At 38.3% G+C, this 17,610-nt stretch overlaps 1 protein-coding gene across 5 annotated transcripts in view; it reads right to left on the bottom strand.

The window, feature by feature from the left end:
• Positions 1–17,610, bottom strand: part of MYOF (myoferlin) — a 166,170-nt gene that overhangs the window by 100,743 nt on the left and 47,817 nt on the right. For all 5 annotated transcript variants that reach the window (XM_056802419.1, XM_056802423.1, XM_056802407.1 and 2 more), the window contains exons 4-5: positions 10,420–10,528; positions 8,482–8,575 (exon numbers count right to left, since the gene is read on the bottom strand). In XM_056802419.1, the coding sequence (XP_056658397.1) occupies positions 8,482–8,575; positions 10,420–10,528 (203 nt within the window). The remainder of the gene's footprint in view (positions 1–8,481; positions 8,576–10,419; positions 10,529–17,610) is intronic.

The raw sequence follows: 17,610 nt of genomic DNA, 5'->3' as shown, positions 1-17,610 counted from the left end.
TGTCTTCTTCCTCTTCTTCTAATATGTGAAAAAGTCACATAGTTAAGAAATGACCAAGCTTGTAATAAAGGGCAAGGACTCCTCCTTTTTAAGTACCCAAACACAATCTCCTCTGATATAAATAGTTCTACCCAGTCTCTTCTTTTCTGTATTTCCTAAGAAAAGTTGCACTTGTAAATGAAATCTTCCAGGGTGCTGATCTAGGACACTACTTAGGGATTCTGATACTAAAAAATATTTTATGTGAAGGAATATCTTGACATTCTCAATGAGGCAGGAAGAAGTAAGTGTAGAAGATGGGCCCAGTGAAGAATGTATGTAAATAGGATCTGCCATCAGAAGATACAAATTTTTATGAGAATTATTCTGAGGTTATCTTTTGGAATCAGGGATCTTTTGGAAACTGAGGACACTGACAAATGGAAAAATACAACTGAAGTTGATTTCCAAGTGGAAGTCCAATTTTAACTTCTCTGTTGCTGGTTTCTCATTGACCTCATTCAGCATTCTACTTACAGAATGTGTAGAACTTAGAGAACAGAGGAACAGATCTCAACATTCCTCAAGTCTCTGGACTCCACTATCCTGAATGCTATGCCTTTCATAATGCCCAAGATCACATTCACTTTTTGGCTGTCATATCTTACTGCTAACATATTAAGATTGTTCACTAAAACTTCCAGATCTCTTTCAAGATAACTGCTTTCTACTTGTGCCTCTCCAATCTTATAGTTTCAAGGTTGATTTTTTTTTTGACATCCAGTGTAAAATTTTGTTTATTACTTTTGAATTTCATCTGATTAGATGTAACTACATCAGACAATGCTCTAACCTGTTAACATCTTTTTTTGGATCCCCTAATTCTACCATCTGTTATCAGAAGTAGAGTACATGGATATAGTTCTCTATTTACTATGATACACTGTCTCTCAATTATAGATGAGGATCAAGTCTAAACCTACTATTTCATCAGCATAGGGACTTCTGTGGTCAGGAAACTCCCTCCACCAACTACAGATCTGTGGAAACCTAAATTCTTAGAGTATGGCAGCAACCATATTAAGATATATTTGGGAAATATTTAGCAAAATAAATAAAAATACAAAAGAACAAAGATTAAGAGGTGGTTTTCTAATTCAAAATGTAGCCTACAGGATTAGTGGTCCATTTCTATTTTTCTGACACCCTTAAACCCTGAGACTTAAGTGATTTGCCCAGGCCAATATGTGTCAGAAGTCAGACTTTCTGGCTCAATATCAGCTTCATTTATCAAGTCATGCTACCTCTCACACATTCTCAGTTATGTGTCTTCTTCCTCTTCTTCTAATATGTGAAAAAGTCACATAGTTAAGAAATGACCAAGCTTGTAATAAAGGGCAAGGACTCCTCCTTTTTAAGTACCCAAACACAATCTCCTCTGATATAAATAGTTCTACCCAGTCTCTTCTTTTCTGTATTTCCTAAGAAAAGTTGCACTTGTAAATGAAATCTTCCAGGGTGCTGATCTAGGACACTACTTAGGGATTCTGATACTAAAAAATATTTTATGTGAAGGAATATCTTGACATTCTCAATGAGGCAGGAAGAAGTAAGTGTAGAAGATGGGCCCAGTGAAGAATGTATGTAAATAGGATCTGCCATCAGAAGATACAAATTTTTATGAGAATTATTCTGAGGTTATCTTTTGGAATCAGGGATCTTTTGGAAACTGAGGACACTGACAAATGGAAAAATACAACTGAAGTTGATTTCCAAGTGGAAGTCCAATTTTAACTTCTCTGTTGCTGGTTTCTCATTGACCTCATTCAGCATTCTACTTACAGAATGTGTAGAACTTAGAGAACAGAGGAACAGATCTCAACATTCCTCAAGTCTCTGGACTCCACTATCCTGAATGCTATGCCTTTCATAATGCCCAAGATCACATTCACTTTTTGGCTGTCATATCTTACTGCTAACATATTAAGATTGTTCACTAAAACTTCCAGATCTCTTTCAAGATAACTGCTTTCTACTTGTGCCTCTCCAATCTTATAGTTTCAAGGTTGATTTTTTTTTTTGACATCCAGTGTAAAATTTTGTTTATTACTTTTGAATTTCATCTGATTAGATGTAACTACATCAGACAATGCTCTAACCTGTTAACATCTTTTTTTGGATCCCCTAATTCTACCATCTGTTATCAGAAGTAGAGTACATGGATATAGTTCTCTATTTACTATGATACACTGTCTCTCAATTATAGATGAGGATCAAGTCTAAACCTACTATTTCATCAGCATAGGGACTTCTGTGGTCAGGAAACTCCCTCCACCAACTACAGATCTGTGGAAACCTAAATTCTTAGAGTATGGCAGCAACCATATTAAGATATATTTGGGAAATATTTAGCAAAATAAATAAAAATACAAAAGAACAAAGATTAAGAGGTGGTTTTCTAATTCAAAATGTAGCCTACAGGATTAGTGGTCCATTTCTATTTTTCTGACACCCTTAAACCCTGAGACTTAAGTGATTTGCCCAGGCCAATATGTGTCAGAAGTCAGACTTTCTGGCTCAATATCAGCTTCATTTATCAAGTCATGCTACCTCTCACACATTCTCAGTTATGTGCATTTACTTACTAGGACTTTAAGGTGACAAAGTATCATTTATACATTATCTCATTGGATCACTTGCACAATCTGTGCTAGGTCATGCCCAGATCATTATCCACATTTTATACATGATAATACTGAGGCTCTGAGACTTTGCACTGATTTCCCTAACACTCACATCAAATACATAGCAGAGTCAAAACACAAATTTTAGTTCCTTGCCTCCAAGTTCAGCACTCTTTCAAATACATCTTTGCTGTCTTCACTAATTAGGTCATCAATCTTGGGTAAAAAGAAATGTAACAAACTAGATTTCACCCCAATTCAACACCCCAATATAGATACATGCTTCCTTTACATATATATGCCTTTTATGTATTTGGAAGGTATTCAAGGTGCTGAGGAGGTTGAGATGGGCAGCAGCTGAGTTGTAGAGGAAATTATTTTTAATCTTTACTAAATAAAGCACATAGATATTGACAGCTCAAAAGACAGAAAACACTGGTCCTTCCTTTAACTAGCCCTCTGCCTAAGAACCAGTCACTCCATCTACCTATATTCCAGTTGCCTTACCTATAACAAAGAATAGGTTGAACAAAATGGTAACCAAAGGTCTCTTTCAATTGTATGGTTCTGCCAATGAAGTTGCTGCTTTTCCAACATTGCCAGGATCCATTTAAAGATAGGGTGACAACCTCAAGTTTTGTTCAGTTATGTTTGACACTTTCTGACCTCATTTGGGGTTTTCTTGGCAAAGATAGATACTGGAGTGGTTTGACATTTCTTTCTCCAGTTCAATCAATTTATAGATCAGGAAACTGAGGCAAAGAGTTAAATGTCTTGCTCAGGGTCATACAACTAGGAAGTATCTGAAGCCAGATTTTAACTCAGGAAGATGAGTCTTCCTGATTCCAGACCTGACCTTCTATCCACTATGCCATCTAGCAGCCCTTGACAACTTTGATAACTCTTGATTTTGCATTTACCTCCCATACTACAGTTCTCCTCTGATGGCATGCCATGGCATGGAGGTGACCCAGCCTATGGCAGTTGCAGCTGAGCATAATCTCTTACTAAGATGAGAGACAGATCATAGGTACCATGCTGGACATGGAGGACCAGCAAAGACAAATTTATGAAGATTCTTTACCTCCAGTCTTTCCCATTTAGAGCCTCCCAATACCTTGGCAAGTAGTTACCAATAAGAATTATTTTCTTCATATTACAATTGAGAAAACTGAGGTTTGTAGAGGTTAGTTATAACCAGCCTGTTGAGGGATTCAAACCTAGGCCTTCCTGATTCAAAGTTCTACACTATACCAGTCTTGAGTACTCTATAGTCATAAAGCCAAAGCAAATCATGAAGACCATATGCTAAAGCATAAGGAGGTTTTGATCTATATGATGGTAGGGGCATCCACACTTTTGAAATACCAGAGCTTGGAAGAAGGCATAAGGGGAAAGATAAAAGATTAGAGAACCATAGACTTAAATGGGACCTTGGAAATCATTGAGTCCAATCTCATCACTTTACAGATAAGGATACTGAGGCACAGAGAGGCTGTGATTTGCCCAGAGTCACACATAGTATCTGAAGCTAGAACCTGGGTTTTCCTAACTCCAAGTCCAACACATTATTGTACACTGCCTCTCTCCAAGATATCTTAGTAGAAATATTTGTAATTTCATTGCAACTTCCAGGCCAAAATTATTGTATTTCCCTCCTCCCTCTTCCAAATCTCTCTAGCATGTGTCATAACCAAGGCTTGGGAAGGCAGAAACCTTTTGATCTCCAGAAAATAGCTTCCTCCTGGGAAGACCCTAGAAGGCTTTAAAAGAACTGATTGCAAGGGAATGCTAGAATGAGGACATAAGTTCCCTGAGTTCTAAGAGAAGAATGCATATATAAAGAGATAGTATCAGGAGAATGCTAACTGTCCCTTCCCCCATTCTCCCATCCCTCTCCTATGGAGGACATGATTCCCCTCTTTGTGACCCATTCTCCCTTCCTCATCTAGCCTGCATTCTTGCATCTACATAATGACCTTGAGAAAAAAAAATGTAGTTTTTTTCCCTTCAAGTCTTTTCTAATTTCTCTTTTTAAAAAGTTCTCCTTAAGCATAAACAAGAATAGAATACCCTGGGTAATGACTGACACGTAAATGCACTCGTGCATAGGTTTAATAGTTTAGGGCACTTCCCTCAGACAAGAATCCTTAAATGGGTTCTAGTTCTCCCATTGCCTATTTATTTTCGAGGGGACTGGGAATTCCAGGGAGCAATAAAGAGAAGAATTTTCAGTCAGGCTTCTCAAATATCAACAGATGGGATTAAGTGGAAGAATTCTGTTTTTGTAAATTTGACCATCTGGAACTTTGTACTTAGTTTTGTTTCATTTTCACCTTTTCCTTCATTCTTTGGTAAAGCTTTTTAACCCTGACCCATGATAGAGTGGGGAAAGCACTGGCTCTGGAGTCAAGGGACTTGGGTGTGAATCCTGGGTCTGCCATTGTACAAATTTAAAACTGCCCTTTCCCATTCCTGGGCCTCAGATTCCTCTTCTGGGAAAATGAGACACCTAAACAAGATCAGAGTACAAGGGTTCCTGAACTCTTAAAACTATTTTGATAACTATTTCAATTCAAGTAGTTTCTTTTGTAGTTCTAACTATATTCCTTTATTCAGTTTTTGTATAGACTATTCGGAGAAGGATACCATAAGCTTCACCAGACTGCCAACGGTGTATTGACCACTATGAGATCTGTCTCAGTGATAAACTAGGACAAGCCATTTGTACCCTTTAGGCCAGCAGTTCTCAAGTGTTATTATTTAGAACCCTTTGTGCTCTTAAAAAGTATAAAGGATCCTGATCTCAGTCCCTGACAGTAGTTTGGTTCTATTACCTTTGAGGAGTTAATGGAAGTGGCTTTTTAAAACAAAACAGAATCCTACAGTGGGGAGTCTCACCTCCCCTCTCCAACTTTGGCTAGGAAGTTAGTAACTACACCCAAGGAGTGGAGGAATTAAAGAACTTTGTTCTTTTAGAGGTAATGTGACTCAGAGGATTACAGATTTTTAGATAAAAAGGGACCTTAGAGATGACCTAGTTGAGAGATTCTTAACCTTTTTTGTGTCACAGACCACTTTGACACTCTGCTGAAACCCAGGGATTCCTTATCAAAATCATTCTTTTACATATATAAAATAAAATGTATAGGGTTACAAAGGAAACTAATTATGTTGAAATAGTTATAAAAAAAGATATTCTTAAGTTCCCAGACTCTAGGTTAAGAACGAATTTAGTCCAATTTCCTCATTTTACAGATCAAGAAACAGATTCATAGAATCCTAGAGTGGATGGGAAAGACCTTAGAAATCATAGAATCTAGCCCTCTCATTTTACAGAGGAGGAACCAGTAGTTAGTAAGAGCCAGGATTTGAACCAAGATGCTTCTTTGAGAAAGAAAATAGAGGCTTCGAAAGGTCCCTCTAACCTCCAGTCAAGCCAGGGACCCGATTGGAAATGGATTGCATCTCATGGATGCCTGGAGCTCCATCATGAACTTTGCCAGTTAAGTAAAGTTGTCCCCCAGATTCAGGAAAGGGTGAACAGTCAGAGAAAAGAGGTACTTCTCTAATTCCACACTCTTAGAGAAACTAAGGAGGAGGGGAGGAAAAAAGATGGATTGGCATGTCTAGTAGTGCTAAATGCACAGACAATAAATATTTGTCTTGTTGGAGAAAGGCAAGTAATGAAGGAAGAGAAATCAGGCTCAGGCAGCAAGGATTTAGCCTTGTTATAGACAATGCTATTCTGCAATCATTCTACTCAAACAATAGCAGTCAGGGGTAGAAAAAGCTAGAGCTATTCCTGCTGCTTCCTAACATAAAAGACATATTTTAGCAGGAAATTTGCTCTTAAAGTGACAGAAAACTATTTGGCATCAAACAAATACTGCCCTGGAGAATGAGTTTGGGTTTAAAGGGAACACTCTTGGCATTGTTCCATCAAGAACACTGAATTCAGCTGGAAATCATCTCCCCTCCCCTATTCTAGCTGCCACATGTTCCTTGCATTTTTGCATAACTCTTTCTGGGGCCCCATAGTCTAAAATGTCTTCATTCAGGCTAGATCTCAAGGCTCTGTTAACCACACCCTTCTGAGAGAAGCAAGTTCACTGTCAAAATGTTCTCCACTGTACTGACATGCCTGAGCCAGGCAGCTCAATGGATTAGAGCTTAGCACCAGTGAGAACAGGGTGTGGATTTAATCCCCAGAAAGTTAGCTTCACACAGAGAAATAATATCTTAGCCTCACAACAATGTTTGATGCAAAGGGAAGGGAGGGAGAGGTCTGTGTAAGAGCGTGAATGACTCAGTATGACCCCATCACTACTTCTGGAAGGAACCATTCAAAGCATGTGTTCCTGCCAAAGTATTATCTATTCAGAGAAATGATGGCACAGTGGTTATAGGACACCTAGCAGAATTGTATCAAACAAGAGTGTCTGGGACTAGCTTCACAAAATGTGCCCTTAAATCAACTTTTTAAGCACAAATTTGGATATGTACCCCTTATTATGGAAGAGTAGCCTCAGGAACAAGGTCTTATGGGCAGAATCCCAGAGATACTTCAAAGTTATTGATTATCAAACCCTATAGTTCTGCCTACAGGACTCCTCTCCTTCCTTTTTTCTTTTCTTTTCTTTTATTAAACCTTTACCTTACATCTCAGAATCAATACTATGGGTTCCAAAGCAGAAGAATGGTAAGGGCTAGGCAATGGGGTTTCAGTGATTTGCCAAAAGTCACACAGCTAGGAAGTATCTGAGGCCAGATTTGAACCCAGGATCTCCTAGGAGTCTTTAGGCCCAGTTCTCAATTCCCTGAGCCATCTAGCTACCCCTTTTTTAAGGCAACTTCTTCCAGCAGAAGACAGGTCTGATAGTAAGTAATATTTAAAAGGATTACCAATGAGGGTGGAAAAATTGATTCACCCACTAGTCTATCAATTCTGCATTAAACTAAACACTGTACTTATTAGGCATTGTAGAAGATAGAAGGTAACTGATTTCTGCCCTCAAAGAAGTTAAGTTCAGTTGGGAAGTGTGCATTTTAAAATGGATTTGAACCCTGGGAAATTACATCTCCCAGGACTCTCTACCCCAACTTCCTCAGACACCTCCCACTTGCTTTGTGGGAGGTGTCTTAGAAAGTACAAAAGAAGAGAGAAGCATAGATATTGATGCCTTTTCCAGAGAAGAGCCTTTTTTCCCAGAGTGCCCTTTCCCCAGAACGAAAGGAGTGCCTTTTGCCCCAGAAAGCTTTGGTCCCTGCAAAGCTGCCAGAGATCAAACTTTCTCTAGCTTTCCCAAAACTTTATTTTCCTAGCCCAGATAAAACTATCTAACCATCCCTAGAGTCTGGCTTGATTTAATTTAATTCCCTAACCTAGTTATAGTTAAGAAGAAAACATGGTCAATTTCCCTACCATGCAGGGGGGACCCCTTGGCTACCTTCCTTTCCCTTCCATAAAAGCCAAGGTTAACATTCATGAAATGGATGGTAGACAGTACAGAAGAAGCACTATTGGGATATGGAAAGAAGGGCCAGGGGTTAGAAGATTTGGGTTCTGATCCCAGATACATTACCAACTAGCCGAGTAACCTTGACCTTAACCTCTCTGAACCTGTTTCATATTACCTCCTATTAAAAAGGGATAATAATTCTTGCTTTGACTTGCCCTGCCTAACTTATTGTGTGACTGTAAGAATCAGATGAAGTAATTCATGAGAAACTAATAGAAACTATCATATACTAGATAACTGTAAGGGATTACTCTCTTTTCACATTTTCAATACTAGCAGACAAAAACTTAGCTTACCTCCCGTGCCTTCTATGGTGATCCCACTTAGTTCATTTGGATTTGTTGCCATGGCTGCTGGTGGATCATAGGCAACCACCAGATCGATTGTAGCCTGAGGGGAAATAAATGGTAGCAGACAGAATCAGTGCATCCTTAGGGCATTTCCGGGCTTTTGAATCAATGCATTTCCTCTCTTGAAGTCCATTGGGAGGCTGTAGGAATCTACATGGCAGGAGCAGCATTTTTCCAGGGAAAGGAGATAGCAGAGAAGAGAGAATATATCTCATCTATGATGGGCAGTCTTCCCAGTTGAAAGAGAAGGACCTAAGCTCATTGATTCTAAAGGCTAGGAGAGCCAGAAGGACCGGAGGCATAACAGTCAATGTTCATATAACCAACTGGGTGGTTGTTGCTAAGAAGTTAATAGGACATGAATGAATGGTAACATTGTCTTATAAATCAGACAAAGAGGGAACAAACAAGCATAAATGAACTTGTAAAGACTCTAGCCTGGCCCGCCCATTTTGAATTTATCTTTTAGCAAGGCTTAGATATGGCACAGAAGCTGAAAAATCAGTAGTGGGAGTGATCCAGAGTCAAATATGACAGAAGGACACAGTTTCATATGCACTTCTTAGATAGTTTGTAACCCAACCCAATAAACTCTTTCTAGATGAGATTTCTATGATAACAATGCTCCTTCAAGGAGACACATGCTATGAAATCAGACTAAGTTTAGCTACAATACCATAAGAAAGGGTTATCCTGTGTATCCAAAGGCAATGCAGATTGCTAACGAATGATCTAAATTCTGTGAAAAATGTAGGGATAAGCATATCCCCATAAAGATAAGCAACCCTCCAAATGGTTAGGCATACAGAGATATAGCCATGTAGAGGTTCTTTTCATTATATATACTCAGATGTAGATATATGAAATTTGTAAACTAGTTGTTTGATTGTATTGATGACCTACTCTGAAGCCAACCCATTTTGCCAAGGAACCTTGCCAATCTTGCCTGCCACCACTATCCCCTTGCTTACCACCTCCCCCTTAGACTGTAAGCTCCTTTAGGGCAGGAACTATATTTTGTCTTTTTTTTTTATTCCCAGCATTTAGCACAGTGCCTGACATATAGTAGATTTCTAATAAATGTTTGTTGATTGATCAACTCCAGTGGAGATACAAGAAGATCCTAAACCCAAAGGCCTTAGAAATAGTAGTGCCTCCCAACCTAGGTTTGACAGCCATCACTAAGGGGAAGGTGGGAGTGAGGTGGGGGTTGAGGAAGTTGTTGTAAAAAGTGGGCCTGCCTTCCTCAATGTCACCAATCCCCAACTGTTGACCAACAGTTACTGGCAGGCAGGTAAACCCAAGAGCCTAAGAATGGCAGTATACCACCAACACTCCACTTCCAGCCCAGTCCTCACAGCCAATACAGCCAATATTTGGGAAAGCAGTCCCTTTTCATGATACAGCCTGGCAACTGCTTCTACAGATCCTACAGCCCCTGCCTCTTTAACAGTCATAGTGACTGAAGACCTAGAAAACAAAGTTTTTACCACCAAAGTCCTTGGCACTAGCAAATGGTTACACATTAGAAATTGATATGATTTAAGTAGTGGAAATGACATTAAAGAAGATGCATTACCATCTGTTTTTATGCTATACCATAAGGATCATGGGATCTTTCCATCTGATTACTAGCTGAAACCTTCAGTGTGTATTGCCTCCCCCATTAGAATGTGAACTTCTTTAGAGCAGAGACTGTCATGTTTTTTCTGCTTATTATATACTCTGTGTTTAAGATGATTCTTTGCACATAGTCAACACTTAATATTTATCCATTCATTCATCTCAGAGCAAGTTTTTTTGCTTTATGCATAGAACAGGCACATATTTCTTCTATAAAACCTTTCATATGCACACTGAAGATAAAAGAAGGAAAACACTTACCCCAGTATCTTGACCCTTTTCATTTACCAAAGATATGAGTTTATAAGGAAGAGATCGACTCTGGCCACCTATCAAGTCCTTCAGTGATATTGTTGCAACGCCAATCAGTCTGGGGAAGAAAGAGGCAGAAAGCAGGTTATTCTCCAGGTTAATGAATCTTTACAATTCATAACAAAGGAAATTCTTCATTTCAATTAGAGATAAGTGAAAATGAAGATGTAATATTTTTCTCATCCAAATTCATAGATGCCCCTGAAATCTATCCATAGACCTCTTGGGAGACTGTGGACCCCAGGCTAAGAACCCCTGCCTTATGAGGATAAATCATTTAGCAACAATTAATGATATACAATAATTATCATGAAATGTATGGGGCAGTGGTGGAAGGGGGGATTGAAGGGCCTGAGCAAGAAAGTGTTTTTGCTCTAACTTTTGTTGAAAAATCCCTTCAAAATACCTCTATAGTCTCATTTCCTGCCTTATAAGGCATCAACCACTGAATCGGACTATGCTTTTCCAAAGACTCAAGAATCTTTCAGGGCCAAGAGTCATCATTCTGAGAACTGCATTTTGTAGGAGATTATGCTGAATGGAGACCAATCCTAGGACATCTCCTAGAAGTTGGATTTTTAAAATACATTCTTGATAGGAATTTTTTTTGCAACTTTTTTTCCTTCAAAATGAAATGTAGGAAAACAATTCTTCTAAATTATGAATTCAATTTATTTAAGGCGCGAACATCAGGAAAGTTGTATTCTAGTTCAGAATCTACTGCTGACTGGTAGTGCGGTCTTGGGATAAGTCAGTTAATTCCTGGGGAGGCAGCATAATGTAAGAAGATGGGACATTGGATTTGAAGTCAGGAAGACATCAGTCTTTGAAATCAACTTTCACCTCAGATATGGGTAATCTTAGATCAGTCACTTAGTGTCTCTCTCTCTCTCTCTCTCTCTCTCTCTCTCAAACCCTTACCTTCTGTATTAAAGCAGAAGAGTGGTAGGGGCTAGGCAAAGAATATTAAGTGACTTGTGCAAAGTCTCATAGCTAGAATGTGTCTGAGGCCAGATTTGAACCTAGAACTCCCACACTTAGCTTTTTTAAAAACAATACATTTTTATTGGTAGCTTTTGCTTTAAAATCACCAGAATTTCCCCAAGCATCCCTTCTTTCTCCCTCCTAGCGAAGTATCTCATATCTCAAATAATATTTTTGAAGGAAAAAAAAAGAAAAATAGGAAGAAAGAAAACAGCAAAACGTCAGTCTGAAAATATATGCAATGTTCCACACCCATAACCTATCTTTAGAAAACCCTTGAGGGAGGTGTCTTCTCATAGCTCTTCTTTGGGGCCATGCTTGTTCTTTGTAATTTCAAAACATTCTCTTTTGATTGTTTTGTGGTGGCTGTTTTCTGTTTACATCACTGAAGTCATCATGTATACTATTTACTTGGATCTGCTAACTTCACACTGCATCAACCATTTAACTTCTTTGTGCCTCAATTTCCCCAATCTTATGATAAGAAGGTAAATTAATTCTCAGATCCATTTTAGTCTAAATATAGGATTCTATGATTTAAAGGCTCTGGATCTCAGTTTTCTCATCTCTAAAATGGAAATGGTAATGCTTGCCTGCTTTGTTGTTCATGTCTGACTCTTCATGACCCCATTATGGAGTTTTCTTGGCAAAGACACTGAAAGAGTTTAACATTTCCTTCAACAGAGGATTAAGGCAAAGAGAAAACAAAAAAGAAAAGCCCAGGGTCACACAGCTAAATAAGTAGAGAGGATTTGAACTTAGTTCTATCCTAACTCCTGACCCAGCACTGTATCTACTGAGCCATCTCTTTGCCCACCTTACTAGAATGCTAAGTAGAACAGGCTTTATAAGCTTTAAAATGATAGGTAAAAGTAAATCATTACCTATAAAATAATGATTTCTGTGGTCCCTTCCAACTGGGGGGGGGGGGTCCTATAAGAATATAGCATTTCAGAGGTACAAGGTCCTTAAATGATCATTTCATCCAACCCTTTTATTTTAAAGATGAGGAAAAGGAGTCTCATAAAGATGCAATAATTTGCCCAAATTCATATAGCTTATTAGTGGCAGAATCAACTCCAGAGCCCTAAGATAAGCTTTCTTTCAACTAGGTCATCCTGCTTAATTCTATGGTTTATAATTCTAGAGTATTCTTGATTCTATGATCTAATTGCATGGTGTTTTACATTTGTGCATTTATATTGTTTTAATTTGTTTTGCCTCCTCATTTAGAGGTTTCCTTCTCATTTAGATTGTAAGTTTCCACAGGGCAGATTAAATCATCCCTAAGGTCTCTCCTAGCCCTGGAATTCTAAATCAAGACCTTATACATAGCATCCTTAGGATCTGTGACTTAGATTGGAAGGAACCTTAAAAGTCATCTCATTATACCTCCTTATTTTACAGAAATGGAAATTGAGACCTAGGAAGAGAGATTTGTTCAGGGTCATACTGACAATAAATATCTGAGATGGATTTGAATCTTTATCTTTTTGACCATTGTTATTCAGTCCTATTCAACTCTTTATGACTCCATTTGCAGTTTTCTTGGTAAAGATCCTGAAATGATATGCCATTTCCTTTTCCAGTTCATTTTACAGATGAGAAAATAGTCAAACAGGGTTAAGTGACTTTTCCAGTGTCACACAGCTAGTAAGTGTCTGAGACCAAATTTGAACTAAAGAAGATGAGTCTTCCTGACTCTAGGTCCAGAGCTCTATCCACTGTGCCACCTAGCTATCCCCATCTTCTTGATTCCCCCACATTGCCTTTCTTTGAAGTATTTGCTTGTCAAAGGAAAGTAATAAATGTTGGAGGAGATGTGGCAAAATTGGGACATTAATGCTTTGCTGATGGAGTTGTGAATTGATCAAACCATTCTGGAAGGCAATATGGAACTATGTCCAAAGGGCACTAAAAGATTGCCTGCCCTTTGATCCAACCATAGCACTGCTGGGTTTATACCCCAAAGAGACCATAAGGAAAAAGATTTGTACAAAAATATTTATAGCCATGCTCTTTGTAGTGGCAAAAAATTGGAAAATGAGGGGATGCCCTTCAATTGGGAAATGGCTGAACAAATTATGGTATCTATTGGTGATGGAATGCTCTTGTGTTCAAAGAAACAATGAACGGGAGGGATTCCATGTGAACTGGAACAACCTCTAGGAATTGATGCAGAGTCAAAGGAGCAGAACCAGGAAAACATTGAACACAAAGATTGATACACTGTGGCACAATCAAATATAATGGACTTCTCTAGTAGCATCAATGCAATGACCCAGGACAATTCTGAGGGACTCATGAGAAAAAACATATACTTGACAATGGGGTAAAAGCAGTCTAGGATGAAGAAAATGCTGTTGATGATCTTCAAAATTAACAATATGCAGTCATTTGACAAATGCTTTTATTTGACAAATATCTATTTTGTATATGAATAATCAAGAAATGTCTTTATATTGCATTTTGAATGAATTATGTTTGTATATTTGGTAGAAACAGACATGTAGAATGATGTTTTGTCTGGCCTTGGAGTTAAGGATATCTGTGTTCCAATCTCATCTTTGGAACACACAGGCAGTGTGACTCTGGGCATGTTACCTGACCAAGTCTCTCTCAGTGTTCCAGACAATTCTCTTAGACTATAATTTATAAGAATGAGGAATTATGGGATAGCTAGGAGGCTCACTAAATAGAAAACCAGTATGGAGATGTTACGTCTTGGGTTCAAATATGGCCTTAGACACTTCCTATGTAACCCTAGGCAAGCTACTTAACTCCATTTGCCCAGTCCTTATCATTCCTTTGCCTTAGAACCTATACTCAGTATCAATTCTAAGACAGAAGGTAAGGGTTAAAAAATATCAATAATATGGAAATAGGTCTTGATCAATGACACATGTAATTGTCTGTCAGCTACATGAGGGGGGGAGGAGGGAGGGAAAGAACATGAACCTTGTAACCATGGGAAAATATTCTAAATTAATTAATTACATTAAAATTTCCAAATAAAAAAATAAAGTATTTGCTTGTTTAGGAAACTTCAACTCAGGCTTCAAAGCCAGAGATTTCCTGCTGTCTTCCTCCTTAATTATTTGAACCTTTAATTTACAAGAACTCTACTTACTATGTGTCTGTGTTTGGTAATAAATATTGTTTAGTAGTTTAAACAGCAGGTATATGCATGCAGAATGCCAGGCTGAATTCTACCCTGAATAGTTCCTGCTCTTGTCACCAACATACAAAAAATTTCACATTCTCCATTATAATTCAGCCCTCCATCTGCTGCCTTTTCTTTTTCTTTTTTTTTAACCTTTACCTTCTATCTTAGAACCAATACTGTTCTAAGGCAGAAGAGTAATAAGGGCTAGGCAATAGGAGTCAATAGACTTGCCCAAGATCACACAGCTAGTAAGTGTCTGAGGCCAAATTTGAACCCAGGACCTCCCATCTCTGAATCTGGCTCTCAATTCACTGAGCCACCCAGCTGCTCCCTCTGCTCCCTTTTCTTCCCAAAGAAGGGAGTTGACTGGGATGCAACAAAATAAACATGAGGTCAATAATTGGCTCTGAGCAACCCAAATGCCCCTAGCTTAGAGGTACTGCACCCCATTTCCTAACCTTCAAGCAATTTTCCTGCATAAATTATTAGGTAGAGACAACAGTTTAAAAAAACACTCCATATTTAATTCTTTATGGGAAAGGCTACTTTCTTTTTGAGACTTTCACACTAAAAAATTATTTTAGAAGCAGTTTAAGTTGAAGAATGAAAATATATAACTATACCTTTAAATTATTTTAGAGCCAATGAAGCCTGAAATAAAACATTCTCTTTGGATAAGTCTACACTTCAAGGCTAAGACTAAGGGCCTGCCTGAACTATTTTCCAAAAATGTTGCCTAGTTACAAAATACTCAGAGAGCCTGGAAAATGATGACTTGGCCTCCTACACATGGGACATGAACATTTCAGTCTGACCACAAACTAACTTCCTTTAGAGAAAGCCATACTCAAATCTGCAACTTTTTCCTTTGTCTTCCTGATGTTAGTGTGACAATACAACATGGTGACACGTATTTTGTTGTATTGTCTACTATTATTGTTTTGTTTTACAGAAAAATAAGAGACTAAACTAGGGTCCAGATTAAAAAATAATTGAACAGCTTTCTCAACAAGAAATGTCATGTGGGGAAGGAAATTAAAGCCTTTAGGCTCCAACTATGCTCAGGGAGGTTATAAATTACAGATGTTTTCAGAGGTAAAAATAGGGGGAGAGGAAAGTTAACTATTCCACTCCTAAATAGCTCACTACATATTTCACCACATAAGATTTAGAGCTGGAAGGGACCTTAGAGTCCATCTAATCCAACTTCTTCATTTTACAGAGGGTTAAAATGAAGCCCAGAAGAGTTGGAGATTTACTCAATATCACATGGGTAGGGACAGCTGGAATATTAATTCAGGCCTTCTCTTAGCCTACAAAATTCAGTGTGCCTTCCACAGTGCCTCTCTGAGAGGCAAGGTTAATTATCACACATGAGGAACAGTTGCCTAGGAATTGGATGTTGTAATGACTGGTAAAAATGGCAATTGCTTGGTTTTGTATATACATAGACAGACAGGTAGATAGGTAGAGAGGCAGATAGAAGGATAGATGATAGATAGACACATGGACTAATAGATGGACAGACATGGATGGATGGATAGATTGATAGCCAGACAAACATAACATTAGCATTGTGCTGAGTGCCAGGGATACAAACATAAGCAAGCAAGAGGGTCTCTACTCTCAAAGAACCTCTATGCTAACTGGAGAAGACAGTACATAAGAGTCAACTAGAAAGCATGAAATGTATACACAGTTGCATGGTTTGCATGTGTAATATATATGTATATATAAAATTACATATTCACTCACAATATGTACAAATGTATATGTATACTGTATCTCTATCAATGTTCTTAAATGTATTGACTAAGAGTTGCTTTTAATGGGATTCAGAACAAAGTATAATCAGAAGTAAAAAAAAAGCTCACTATTAACCTAGGCATAGACTTCATGGAAGCATATTATAGTAGTGAGTCAGTGGCTGGCAGAGTTCACAACTGGGGAGACTGACGTATAAAACTGTTCTATATAACAGTGAGATCAGCCCACATGAATTGCTGGAAATTCCTTCCAGAAAAATAACTGGCAACCAAAAGATTCGAGGGGGGAAAATCCTATAGAACACATTTTGTGCTTCCAGAGACTCAAGTTCACATTTATTTTCCCTTCTATTGGTGATGGCAGTGGTTCTCAACAGAATTATCACTAGGGTGGAATAACTGAGTCCTTGCTCTTGGGTACAGAAATTTGGAGAACACCAAAAGGAAATTTCAGTGTGCTTCCTACCCACAGAGGCTGTGTCTCAGATGAATTTTCTCCATCCAGCCTCTCCATCACCAAAGGCAGACTAGTTCTAGGCTCGACTTCATTCCCCTAACAAACATGTATCTTGCCCCCCAGTTCTTCAGCAGTATAAGTGCCTCATAGTTAGGCATATTGAATTTGAGGACTTGGAGGTGGGAGAAGAAGATATCAGAGAATATGTAAAAAGGTTGGTCTTGCAAAAGGAAAGGCATCCCTTCCTCTGAAACACTACAGAAGCCAGAAAGGATAGGGGCAGTCCACTGACAAGCATTTGCTAAGTACTTACAACATGCCAAGCACTATACTAAGCACAGGAGACCAAAAGAGAGGCAAAAAACATCCCCAGTCCTCTAAGAGCTCACATTCTAAGTAAGAGACAACATGGAAATAATTATGTACATACAAGCTATAGTCATAATAATAACTAACATTTCTATAGCACTTTTAGATTTGTAAAACACTTCACAAATATTCTCCTTTTATTTTTATAACAATCCTAGGAGAAATGTGCCATTATTAACCTTACCTTATAGAAGGGGAAACCAAGGCAGATAGTAGTTAAGTGACTCATACAACTAGTTAATATCTGGGACTGGATTCGAATTCATGTTTTCTTGACTTCAAATTTAGCACTCTACTGTGCTACCTAACTGCCACAAATTTCTTTTTCTTTCCTTCCTTCTTTTTCTCACCTAGATGTATCTTGGGACTTCTCTGACCGATTTCTCCACTCTGCTCCA

This window comes from Monodelphis domestica, chromosome 1 (genome assembly GCF_027887165.1).
Source record: "Monodelphis domestica isolate mMonDom1 chromosome 1, mMonDom1.pri, whole genome shotgun sequence".
NCBI lineage: Eukaryota > Metazoa > Chordata > Mammalia > Didelphimorphia > Didelphidae > Monodelphis > Monodelphis domestica.
Note: the sequence above shows the minus strand (reverse complement) of the source record. Positions and strands in the feature narration are given on the sequence as shown.